Genomic DNA, 13,671 nt, shown 5'->3' on the forward strand with positions numbered 1-13,671 from the left:
GATGTACACATACCTCTAGAAAAAGCATTTTTAGCTCCTCAGTAGGCTTTCCCTCTGAACAATCTGCTTTTCTAAACCATAAATCAAACAACAACCTCGGAACTATGGTCATAAGTGATGATATGTCATTGTAACTTGTTTACACATCAGAATCATCGTAGCAGTCTGTTTACATAAAGGGAGTGCAGCAAGAGCTACTGAAAGCAGTGTAGGAGGACCTCTTCTGGCAGATTGAGGAATTACAATCCTGCTGATGTCTATGTATCACAACAGTGCTACAGAACAACAAGATATGACAGTGATTTACAGAATAACTGATCCTGGAGCTGCTTTATGACAATGAAGAGAGGGCATACAGTACACTATATAAACAAGGGGAATCTGCATAACAAACCACAGACAGCGGAACATATTGGCATGGGAACTGGGAAGAAGTTCTCCATCGAGGAACTAGTTTGCGACAGTCAACTCTGTGCTTCACTGGAACATAGTGAAGTCATCTTACCAGCACTTCCTGCCATGGGATTTACTCCTTCCCTCAGCTGATCCAGATGTCCACCAAACTCCCATCCAAAGACTTATCACTGTAAAGCTCCTAAGAAAATCTCCAATAAAATGTCCAACAGTCACGACGATAACTTCACCAGAATCACACACACTAAGAAGTGACTGAGTTGTGAAAATGGAATGGAACATCTCAGTTTATGTGAGCAGGCGTGTTTCCAATCCATTTGTTCAACAGCTGCATACATAAGTCCTGCATATCTGAGGTAGTGAAGATGCTCCAGCAGACAATGGTGTCCCAGATGGCCTTAATCCAGACAGAATGGGTTGGCAGGCTGTGAAACAGGCTAAACTGACAGACACCATGGTACTGACTGTCACCAGCAAAACCTAGCAGCATTAGCAGACTACAGCAAGGAAGTCTGTCACAGACAGTCACACACAGACTACAACACGTGGGACACACACTACTGTTATGGTCCATTGCTATCAATTAAAAAGTAGTAAAAACATGCAAATTCATTGTTAACTCCTTAAATCTAATATTTTTGTTAAATAGAGCAGATTATAGACCTATTCTTCATATTCAGCTCAGATCTCCAAAGAGTAACTGGGACGACCAACTATACTCTGAGCTATAAAAAGCTCCTGAACAACACTCAACACCCAGGCCAATGCAAACCAAAATAACAACAATGTCTGGAAGTGTCAGATGAAGCGGATAAGGGCAGCCAGACATACTGTATCATCACAGGCATTAAACAGTCTCTACTATCCATCACAACAACATGAACTGATACAGTATGACAAAACCAACGTGTCATGCCTTCCTTATCACCATGCAACAGCTGGAACTAAGGGATGTTGTATGAAGATTGCATAAATGTTGTATGAAGGTTGCAGAGAGCCTCTGAGTGCTGATAGCTACTAGACCATTTGCTGTTGATTATTCCTGGACTGTATTATATTTATCTGTAAGGCCCTGGCGCTCTGCTCTGCGCCCGCTGGCCCACTGTCCTTCCTGTCCCCTCTACCTCTCTGGCATTCACTTCTAATCCCCAGGCCACAGTACCCTAATGTAGCTCAGAGTCAATACTGGCTGAACCTACATACAACTACACAGAAAGCTAGAACCCATGGTGACAAACAGACAGACAGACAGACAGACAGACAGACAGACAGAGACAGAGAGAGCGAGCGAGAGAGAGCGAGAGACAGACCGACATGGGGGCAGGACAACTACAAACTGTGTCTAACTCTAGTCTGGTTCACGTTCTAGTCTTCATATCCAACCCTATCATGTTTACTAAGAGATTACTAAAATAATGTGTGTACTTGAATAGGATCTATTTGGATAATCTATACCACTAAGATAATGTAAATCAGTTGGTGACCTCCTATTGTCCTAGTACTCCTCATTAAAAACAAGGCTACATAACCATCCCCTTCATAAAAACATGCTTAACAACAATTAAATAATTTCCATAGGAACAATTATTCTTACTATTCCATAAAATGTTAAGAAATCAGACATTAAGTACGAAACTAAATCATAAAAATAACTTTGCTGCCATGAACAAACAAAAAATAAAGTCCAATAAAGTGAGGAATCCCAGTAGTTTTAAACAACCCCATAGATCCAACCCAAAGTCACGGTGTCCAGTACTCACTCATGGCGCCTCTGCCCCTTGCTCTGTGTCCTCTCACCCAGACTTACATTTTCCGCTTCTCCAGGAAAAGGGCAGGGCGAAGAGGAGTGGGAGAGAAAAAGGGAGAGAGGGGAGGGAGGGAGGAAGAGAGAGTGGGAGGGGAATCAGAAGGAGAGAGAGGGAATAAGAGAGGTAGTCGTAGGAAAGAGACCACAGCTACTCTGCTTTACCATGCCTGGCATGCCACTGACGGTGGTCACATGGGGCCCCCAGCCCCCACAACCTCCCCATACTGTAGCCAGCCCCAGCCCCCCCCACACCAGCCAGCTACCTAAACATAGACGGTAACTGGATTACTGTTGGCCCAGAGAGTGCAGTGGACTGGACCACTCATTGTCCTCCATACTACAGGCTGGTCTCTTCCCACAGCTGCTGGATCTCCATGAGACTGACCAGTGAGACTAACAACAGGCAGGATATACTGTACTGCAGCTGGAAGCCAGCAGAGGAGAACATGGCCTCCTCAGACAGGATGACATCTAGCACAGACCACAGATCATAACAACAGCAAAGATCCACTGTAGGCACTCTGGGAACTTTTCCCTCTGCAATTAGGAATGAAACAAATGATTATTATGATGTATTTATAAGTAGAAATTCAGATCGTTAGCCAGAGCCCTATATTGTTCTATATTCAGAGCCCGGGCTGTATATTCAGAGCCCTGGCTGTATATTCAGAGCCCGGGCTGTATATTCAGAGCCCGGGCTGTATATTCAGAGCCCTGGCTGTATATTCAGAGCCCTGGCTGCATATTCAGAGCCCTGGCTGTATATTCAGAGCCCTGGCTGTATATTCAGAGCCCTGGCTGTATATTCAGAGCCCGGGCTGTATATTCAGAGCCCGGGCTGTATATTCAGAGCCCTGGCTGTATATTCAGAGCCCTGGCTGTATATTCAGAGCCCTGGCTGTATATTCAGAGCCCTGGCTGCATATTCAGAGCCCTGGCTGTATATTCAGAGCCCTGGCTGTATATTCAGAGCCCTGGCTGTATATTCAGAGCCCTGGCTGTATATTCAGAGCTCTGGCTGTATATTCAGAGCCCAGGCTGTATATTCAGAGCCCAGGCTGTATATTCAGAGCCCTTTCTGTATATTCAGAGCCCTGGCTGTATATTCAGAGCCCGGGCTGTATATTCAGAGCCCGGGCTGTATATTCAGAGCTCTGGCTGTATATTCAGAGCTCTGGCTGTATATTCAGAGCCCTGGCTGTATATTCAGAGCCCGGGCTGTATATTCAGAGCCCTGGCTGTATATTCTGAGCCCGGGCTGTATATTCTGAGCCCGGGCTGTATATTCAGAGCCCTGGCTGTATATTCAGAGCCCTGGCTGTATATTCAGAGCCCGGGCTGTATATCAAAAACATTCAAAACATCTTGAGCCAAGCCACTACTAGCTGACTACGTTTCTCCAGGCTGTTGAACTTGGGAGCTAGTGTTTAAAGCAGCCGCTGGACTACCGTAGTCATAATGTCAAGGTGGACAAATGTCCCATCCTCCAGCAGGCTGACATGAAATAAGAGTTGAGAGGAGGAATGGAACTGCCTGGCCCTGGCTCTGGCCCCGCTGCAGTGACAACAGCTGAGCTATGCTAGCTAGCCTCACACATACAGTACTTTCTCCATCTCCATTAGAGGAACACTACTGTACAATGTGCTACCCCAACACATCTCCATTAGAGGAACACTACTGTACACTGTGCTACCCCAACACATCTCCATTAGAGGAACACTACTGTACACTGTGCTACCCCAACACATCTCCATTAGAGGAACACTACTGTACACTGTGCTACCCCAACACATCTCCATTAGAGGAACACTACTGTACACTGTGCTACCCCAACACATCTCCATTAGAGGAACATTACTGTGCACTGTGCTACCTCAACACATCTCCATTAGAGGAACACTACTGTACACTGTGCTACCTCAACACATCTCCATTAGAGGAACACTACTGTACACTGTGCTACCCCAACACATCTCCATTAGAGGAACACTACTGTGCACTGTGCTACCTCAACACATCTCCATTAGAGGAACACTACTGTACACTGTGCTACCTCAACACATCTCCAGCGAGATCCAGCCAACACTCGCACCCACCCCCACCCCCACCCCCACACGGGCTAAAGCCAATTAACATTTGTGAGAACCCTAGAAATCTGAATTAAACCTGAATGAATAAAGCATATTAAAGTGTAAAACTCTTCTGTAGGACGTGGGCCACAGATGTAAACATGCTATTCCACATGTCAACAGTGCTGAGGGAGGGACAGAGGCAGAGAGCAGCATGTGATTCAGTGAGCAGGGTGGGCAGGGAGGGAGTCAGAAGGCTGCAGACACAACAGAGCAGAACAGCTGCTGAAATGAAATGTGACCGATAGTTCTTTCCCTCTTTCCTCTACATCAGGACAACCACTGTTCTCCATCTATCCATCCACCGCTGTGGTAGAGTAGCAACATGTCCACATGTATGATTAAAATGACAATTTTTCCACCTTTTTTCCCCAGTCGGGTTAAGAACGTCTGCCGCTGCACTTAAGCCCCCACATTACCCTGGCTATGGTTGTAATTCATGTGCTCTTGCCAAGAGGCTGGGTCTGTCACAGATCCACCACAGACGGATCACACTGCTCAACGGCTCCTGACGCCATGGCAACGGCCTGGGGCCAGAAACTGTGCTGTAGTGTGTGTTGGTCTGTCCCAAAGAAAAACAGAAACTCAGTGTGTGTGTTGATCCGTACCAGAGGAAAACCAGAACCTGGTGAATAGTGCAGGGCCAGGCTATGAGTCAGTCTCAGTCCGTTCTATTCAGCTGGCCTGACCACTGCTCACTGGACTAATGGAAAAGTAGCTCTGGCTGATTCCAACTGTTTTGTCCACCGACAAACTGTTCCCATGGATACATCATGCTGTGGGAATATCTGTGGTTTGGCTAAAACTGCATATCTGACAGAAAGAGAAGCCAAAAGAGAAGCCCATGACATCATGGGAAGACCTTAACAATATGTCCTGTTCAGTAACACCAGTCCAGAACAGTGATGTACAGAAATCTGTGCTGACTGAAACTAAAGGAGTGATGAAAAACACACTGTATGAGGTGATATCAAAACACAGCCTGTCCTACAAAACCCCTACGAACTCAAAATACAAAAATGCTGCATGATAATTCTGAAGCATTATAGCATATTATCAAAATACACCACAAGATGAACACAGTTCCCACAGCACAGATCTAGGTTCAATCTCACCTGTGAGCAGAGTGACTGTGGGGAGCAACAATCTCAGTTAACCCAGAACTAAAGTCTTGCGTAACTGGTCAGCTGCTATGTTTACGTAGTCTCCCCACGAGAGATTATAGCAACAATGGCACGTGGACACATTGACACTGACAGACGTAATGACAAACAAACAAATCCACCGAGCTAGTCATCAACACTCACACAGCCCCCTGACATTAACTTTGGGTTCAGTTCACATGACAAAAGGTTAATATCTAAAGTTTCTAAAGTCCAAAACTGAACTACGATATAGCATCCGTTATCAACAGCTAACAGTACCGCATTTATGTGTTAATGACTTCAACTTCCTGGATATCTTCTGGGCAGTAATATAGTAGCTGTATTTACATGATATTTTTACCTCAGTGTGTGTGTGTACCTCAATAAGCCATATCTGGATCAATAAAATAGCCTTCTAATGCCACTACTGGAGAAGATTAAAAATTGTATACACATGTTGAACAAAATTCATATTTACCCATATTTTGCCAGTGGGAAAAGGATGCACACTGGTGCAGAGTATCACCATGTTCTAGACCGAGTATCCTGCTCGTAATATAGACTAAAGTTAGCATGATATTGTTGAGGTGCTTCCAGACTATTTGATTAGCTAGATGAACACTAATGTTATTTTGAGAACAGCCCAAGAAGAGCCCTAAGCATTGAAAACATCCCATGACCTTTAGTAACATCATATCATGTGAATAGCCTTTTTTTCTATGGTCTTTGAAAGATGTCTCTGAGAGAAAAGAGCATGCTTAGCCACAAGATGGAGTTACAATACATATCTTCACACTACAACCTTACTGAACCCAACCTACCATAGCCTGGGTACCTACTATAGTTACAATACATCTCTTCACTACAACCTTACTGAACCCAACCTACCATAGCCTGGGTACCTACTATAGTTACAATACATCTCCTCTGTTCACTACAACCTTACTGAAGCCAACCTACTATAGCCTGGGTACCTACTATAGTTACAATACATCTCTTCACTACAACCTTACTGAACCCAACCTACCATAGCCTGGGTACCTACTATAGTTACAATACATCTCCTCTGTTCACTACAACCTTACTGAACCCAACCTACTATAGCCTGGGTACCTACTATAGTTACAATACATCTCTTCACACTACAACCTTACTGAACCCAACCTACCATAGCCTGGGTACCTACTATAGTTACAATACATCTCCTCTGTTTATTTTTATTTATTTTATTTATTTTTGGTCATTTAGCAGACGCTCTTATCCAGAGCGACTTACAGGAGCAATTAGGGTTAAGTGCCTTGCTCAAGGGCACATCGACAGATTTTTCACCTAGTCGGCTCGGGGATTAGAACCAGCGACCTTTCGGTTACTGGCACAACGCTCTTACCCACTAAGCTACCTGCCGCCCTGTTCACTACAACCTTACTGAACCCAACCTACCATAGCCTGGGTACCTACTATAGTTACAATACATCTCTTCACACTACAACCTTACTGGACCCAACCTACCATAGCCTGGGTGTGTACTACATTGCCCATCAGCATTATTTCAGACAGCCTAGTTAGTCTCAGATACCCTGGCTTCACTCACGAGGTGAAAGCCTGAGACAGAGGCTACAAACAGCCTAATGAATGATAATGAACCCAGTGTGTGGTTTGATGTTACTTAATACTCTACGTCACCACATTCAGAAGCATTGCAAATCCACGGCTCCTATGGCAACCACTGGGACACATGGGGAGCAGGGAAACCCACTGAGGTCTTTTGTACTCATTGATCCTCTGAGTGTAGCCAATCAGCAGAGAGGCACGCCCTACACAATGACATCATGGATGAGTCACAGTACAGGAAGAGGAAGTGGCTTATGAAGGTTGTGGAGGCTTCAGAATGGACTGAGGCTGTATCCCAAATTACACCCATTTGGGACACACAATGGGAGAGAACAAAGGAGGGCTTGGTTCAGTAGCATCCACTGGTGTATGTTGCTATTACAACTGGAAGAATACAGCACTGTACCAATAAATGAAATCAGCATGGTATGAAACTAAGTAAAAGAGACAGAATTATAGGACATATGATTCTGATTGGATAAGCCTTACTACAATAAAAGGCAAAACAATCAGCTAATCCAGCCATGGAATATAATCTACCATATTGTGAATCCCTGCCTAGAAAACAAACATGAGGAAAGTATTTCATCTCCTCAGACAATCAACTGGCCTGGTGGTGAGACTGTCTGATGAGGAACAGAACAACAGAAGGGAAAATTACCCCTAGATGCTGATCTTGGGTCAGTTTAGCATTTTCCCAAATAATGGTTAAGGTTAGGATTGGGGGAGGGGAAGTTAATCCTAGATCTGTACCTAGGGGAAACTTCACCCTACACCTAACAGAACAATGCCAGGGACCTAACCCCACCAGGGGGCAGCACTGTACCACAGCAGCACAGCTCGCAGTCCTTCAATGCCATTGAGCTGCTTCCTGTACTCATAGCAAGAGTCCAACTCCAGAGACTACAGGTTGAAATCTATTCATCAGAATAGCGGTAAAGGGTACAACAAACGTTTCCGTGTGGGTAACTCTTAGAGCTGCTTCCAACAGTTTGGTTGCAGTCAGTGTCACTGCCATACACTGCAGTCAGTCTCTGTATGCATTTCAGCTTGGCTGTCTTCAGCTGAAATACGGTTTGTGTGCTCATTGAACAAGTTTGGATACAGCATAGCACCTCCCTGTTTCACTCAGTTTCAAAACGTTTCTTCTCTACTGAACAGGACCTAGCAGAATGATGAGAAATGCAGTCGCACTGCCCCCCTGGGAGTTTGCTGAGTGTCCCAAATTACACCCTATTCCCTATTTAATGCACTTCTTTTCACTAAGGCCCATACGGCTCTAGTCAAACGTAGTGCACTATATAGGGAACAGGGTGGCATTTGGGATGTGCAGCCTGAGCCAGCAGCATAGTCTGGTCCCCTGACTGGCCTCATGACAGGAAGTGACAGTCAGAGGCACAATCAAGTTTGGTTTCTCCCCCACTACGGCCCGCTAAGCCCTCCCTCCCCCCCAGCACCCTGCATTTCCTGGGTTACATCCCCAAATGACATCCTACTCTCTATATAGAGCACTACGTTTGATGCTATGGGCCCTGGTAAAAAGTAGTGCACTATAAAGGGAACAGGGTGCCATTTATGACGAGACCCTCTGTAACTCCCTCCTGAGATTTTAATGTACTCCGCAGAAGCCACAATAATGCAGACGTTAGTTAGATGAAACTGTCATCACAGTGAATTGGAATATTTATTTCCCCATGGGCTCTTTTTGTCAGGTTGCCAATCCCGGTACTTACTGTTCAACAGAAATGCTGTTGAAACACCACCCAGAGCATATGATTTAACCCACGATGATCTTATAATTCACTGGTTCTATATGTAATTCTATGATTTTAGCCTTACAAAGCTAGGCCATAAAAAAGTGAGATGGGTACAGGCAAATAATAGAGCACAGGAGCATGGTCTGGTTGTGGTGAACAAGCGGATCTCTCCAGTGACTCCGACACTCCCCTGATACCCACACAAAGGGACTGCTGGGTTTGTTCCCCTGATACCCACACAAAGGGACTGCTGGGTTTGCTCCCCTGATACCCACACAAAGGGACTGCTGGGTTTGTTCCCCTGATACCCACACAAAGGGACTGCTGGGTTTGTTCCCCTGATACCCACACAAAGGGACTGCTGGGTTTGTTCCCCTGATACCCACACAAAGGGACTGCTGGGTTTGTTCCCCTGATACCCACACAAAGGGACTGCTGGTGCTGTGGGATTATTTAAAGATACTCTTCGAAGAGGTAGGGTTTCAGATGTTTTTGGAAGATGGGCAGGGACTCTGCTGTCCTAGCTTCAGGGGGAAGCTGGTTCCACCATTGGGGTGCCAGGACAGAGAACAGCTTGGACTGGGCTGCCCTCCCGTAGGGGTGGGAGGGCCAAGAAACCTGAGGTGGCAGAAAGGACTGCTCGGGTTGGGGTGTAGGGTTTGAGCATAGCCTGAAGGTAGGGAGGGGCAGTTCCTCTTGCTGTTCCGTAGGCATGTACCATGCTGTCTGCTGGCTCTGCCCAGTGAAGTGCTGTGCTCTGTCTGCTGGGCTCTATCCCTGCCAGTCCCCTGTGACTGAAACACTGACGCCACAACTTTATTCTTACATCTTGAGAAGCCACTTTTATTTAGAACTCTAGCCCAGCTCTCTGGCCCAGCCTGGGAAAAACTTATCAAGACGGTCCAGCCGGTCCAGCCAATTCAAACACAACTAAAAACATTTGGGCAGTAATGCATGAACTTTTATCCAAACATCCATAGAATGTATTTTCACAGTTCACCATTTTATATTCACAGACGGAAGCATTGAGACGGTTTACATTAACGTGTTGTTTGCCTTGCAGCTGCATTATAACTGTCAATACCAGGCTTCAGTTTAATGGATACCGCCCTCTCTCGCTCTCTCATCCTGTAGTGTAGTTTATACAGACCATACAGAGAAGGGTTGTGTCCCAAATGGCACCCTATTCCCTATATAGTGCACTAATGTTGACCAGGGCCCTTTGCCATTAGGGAGTAGTGCACTAGAAAGGGAATAGGGTGTCATTTAGGACGCAGACAGTCATCCTGGGTGTTTGAATAATGGTTTGATTGATGCACCGCAGAGAGCCTGACCTAGAAATACTGCAACAATTCTCTACCTGAACAGTGATGAGTACACGGTCTATCTATGTTCATCTTCTAGAGAGAAACAAGGAGGGTAAGAAGAGGGGGAGCGAGAGAGAGAGAGGGAAGAGAGAGAGCGAGAGAGCGAGGGAAGAGAGAGCAAGAGAAGAGAGAGCGAGGGAAGAGAGAGAGAGCGGGAAAGAGAGTGGGAAAGAGAGAGAGCGGGAAAGAGAGTGGGAAAGAGAGAGAGCGGGAAAGAGAGTGGGAAAGAGAGAGAGCGGGAAGAGAGTGGGAAAGAGAGAGAGCGGGAAGAGAGTGGGGAAAGAGAGAGAGCGGGAAGAGAGTGGGAAAGAGAGAGAGCGGGAAGAGAGTGGGAAAGAGAGAGAGCGGGAAGAGAGAGAGAGTGAAGAGAGAGCAAAGAGAGAGAGAGGAGAGAGCGAGAGAGAAGAGAGACCATATTCACTGTGCTGCGGAGAACCATTCTGATGATGAATAATACAAATTATTGGCAGATGTTCCTCTACTATAGCTTGTTTTTAAGTGCTTCTGTTGTACATCCCATCTCAATAACATACCCACTGACCACACAAATGAAATAACCAATTTGTGGTTTGTGTTCCATCAAAATTTCAATTACAGAAGTAGCAACACTCTCAGGACATAAAGGTGTTCTGGAATAAGACTACAACTGCTCTTTGGAAGGTAGGTACAGCAAGCTATTTCACAAACTGTTAGAAACTGGATCCAGTTCAGAGGGAATAGGGAGTGCTGCTTTGCTTCAGTAAGATACATTTTCTGTCAGGGATGTATGGTACGTACCAGTGATGGTCCCGGCATCTCTGTAGACGGTGGTGACATCATCGGGGGGCGCGACCTCACTCACATACTGCTCTTCGCGGGGGGCGCTGGGGTGGTCTGGCTGCGGATTGGAGGGTTCCCTGGGGGGAGGCGAGGAGGTGGAGGCAGAGGCCGACGTGTTGTGGTGCGAAGCTGTGGTGTCCAGCTTGCTGGATGAGTTTCACAGGAGAGCAGTATGTGCCATGGGCAGGGCCAGCCGCGGGCGGAGGGAGAGAAGCAGCAGCAGCTCCACACCCTGGACCACACCACACCACCAGACCAGATCACTTCCTGTAGAGGGAACCTGGGAGAAGAGAGACAATTCAAAAGTTAGGGCCTAGGGCTTGTTTCTGGAACGGGCCCATGTAAGACAGGTAGCAGCCAGCAGAATGTACTATGGGAGGGGTGAAGGAGGGTAAGGTACTGTTTTGCACTCAGAATATGAATGTTGGGTGGGCCTCAACTTTCTCTTTCACTGCCTGGTGCTTGCAGAAGTCTGTTAGAGTATTTATAGCCCTATCAAACCACCAGACTGGTAAGACATTTCAACAACAGTAAAAGTGTTGATGTCCTTTTCACACTTCAGGAGAAGTTACAACAAGACTTATATTAAGCTGTGAGAATAAGCATTTCTATTCATCTTAGGATGCAGTGATGCAGAGAAGAGTTTGAACCTCCCTGTCCCAGTTTTTCTAGTACTGAGAAACAGAACATCAACAGTGTGAAATTAGAAAATGCTTAATAAAATGTGGGTAATTATTAGAAACTTTGTGAAGAAGGTAACACGTCTGTTGGTCTTAAGGTGTCAGCATGCTTCAGTTCGGCTGGCGACTAGCCGAAGTCGGCTAGGCGAAATGAACAAGTGTGCTCGCATACTCCCTTAAAAGAACTTCGCTTGAAAAACAATAAAAAAGTGGCAATAGTACTGTTTGGCCATTTTTAGATGCCGTAGCCAGTAGACACTTCCTCAAAATAGTCAGAATTAATCGGAGACAACTCAAGAAAAATCGGTCATTCATTTTGCCGTTTTTGACGAGGAGATCTTAGTCGCACAAGTTTGGTGCAGTATTTCTCAATTACATTTTTTGCATGAAAACTAGTCGTCTATCGTTGAATGACAAAAAATACTTTATTGAAGAATCCCTACAATTGACCAATCAAGGACGAAGTGGCGTACACGTCGGCTCCCGAAGATCGCCTGGGCACGAGTAAAATATTTTTTGTGCCCAAACAGCCGGAAAAAAAACCTTAACGAAGTACAAAACTAACATAAACATCACAAAATGTCATAATATATGCAGAAAGTCTTCTGAACTGTTTCAGCTGGGAAGCCTTTAGATAGACCACGACACAACAGGAAATCAAGTAAAAAGTGCAGAATCAGGTAGAATGGGTTTTTGGGCACATAGAGCACCTTGTATTGTTTGGTTTGGAATGAGGCCTATGCATGTAATTAGAGAATATATTGCTGATACTAGCTAGTAGTCTAAGGTATATCTTTTAAAAGGGTGTTTACCCAGGTTGGTGTCTGCTTTAGACAAGTCATTATGAGAATAGTGTATTATGGTTTTGTGCCAGTTTATATCTTTTTTCCTGTATAAATCAGATTTGTTCTCCTATATTCATTGTGGGCTACATAGGCTGTCTAAACGTAGCCATAGGTATGCTCCAAGGTGACGTGACCATGGAGCAGGTCCTATATTTACCCATGTAAGGACTGTAACTTTAGCCAGTGTTGGTAATGCTCATGGAGAGGCTGGACAGAGCCTTGTAGACCCCACCTGAGCCAAGTGAGTTGTATTGGCAGGAATGCCTGCTTAGGCCTAATCCTATTTCAATTATGCCTAGTCCGGTGTTGGTCCTTTTTAGATTTTGTACCCTTTCAGTGTTTTGCTTGTTTTGTCAGTCTTTTTTTGTCAACTTTAAAGTCGTATTACCTGTGCCCGCTAAATACTGGCACGTGTTTGCGCGCGCACTAGAACACACAGCTGATCACGGGACCGGCCGGTGGAAGCACAGTAAAACAAACAAGCAAACACACATGAAAATGAAAAGCGATGAAATGAAATAAAGAAAACCTCGTAAGTCTTTGACAATGAGCTCTTAAACATCGCAAAGGATCAAATAGCTTATCAATTAATGTAAAATGTATTTTAACAGGGAGTCATGCTGACACCAAGGTCTCTCCAGTACACATCAACACGTTCATATTACACACAATATCTAGCGCCATACAGTAAGAGGTTACTGGCTAGCTAGGGGACATTAATATTACACACCATATCCCAGACTGAACTCAAGACCAGTGACGTTGAAAGGCTTGCTAGAAATAACAGACCACTTTGCTTTTTACTTCCCTCTTTCTTTCCTTTTGTCTGTACTGAAAGCAGAGGTCAGGTTAAAGCAGGAGGCGTCGTCTGTCTCTACTCCTGCTGGGTATCAAGACTACATTGAGAGACCAGCATTTCTATTCACTTGAACTGCTGTGATGATTCGACCAAATACGTAGCTTGCTTTTTTTGGGGGGGGGGTAAGTTTATAAAAGTCAAGACTCGACCAATAAATATAATGGATTACGATGTTTGTTTTCTTAACCCAACCCCACACAAGAGTGGCGTTAGTTTTCCATTCTATGCTGCAGTGCTG

The 13,671-nt window shown here is 45.3% G+C and overlaps 1 protein-coding gene across 4 annotated transcripts in view; it reads right to left on the reverse strand.

Moving 5' to 3' along the window:
• The window catches only part of LOC121542632 (trafficking kinesin-binding protein 1-like), a 52,650-nt gene extending 41,456 nt beyond the window's left edge, over positions 1–11,194 (reverse strand). For 2 of the 4 annotated variants that reach the window (XM_041852076.2, XM_041852081.2), the window contains exon 1: positions 506–1,896. In XM_041852076.2, coding sequence (XP_041708010.2) covers positions 506–521 — 16 coding nt within the window. In that variant the 5' untranslated portion in view covers positions 522–1,896. Of the gene's footprint in view, positions 1–505; positions 1,897–2,174; positions 2,266–11,007 lie in introns of those variants that run through there. The other 2 variants (XM_041852080.2, XM_041852077.2) reach the window with 2 other exon arrangements.
• Positions 11,195–13,671: the final 2,477 nt, after the last annotated feature.

The sequence above is a fragment of the Coregonus clupeaformis genome, chromosome 28, assembly GCF_020615455.1.
Source record: "Coregonus clupeaformis isolate EN_2021a chromosome 28, ASM2061545v1, whole genome shotgun sequence".
Lineage (NCBI taxonomy): Eukaryota > Metazoa > Chordata > Actinopteri > Salmoniformes > Salmonidae > Coregonus > Coregonus clupeaformis.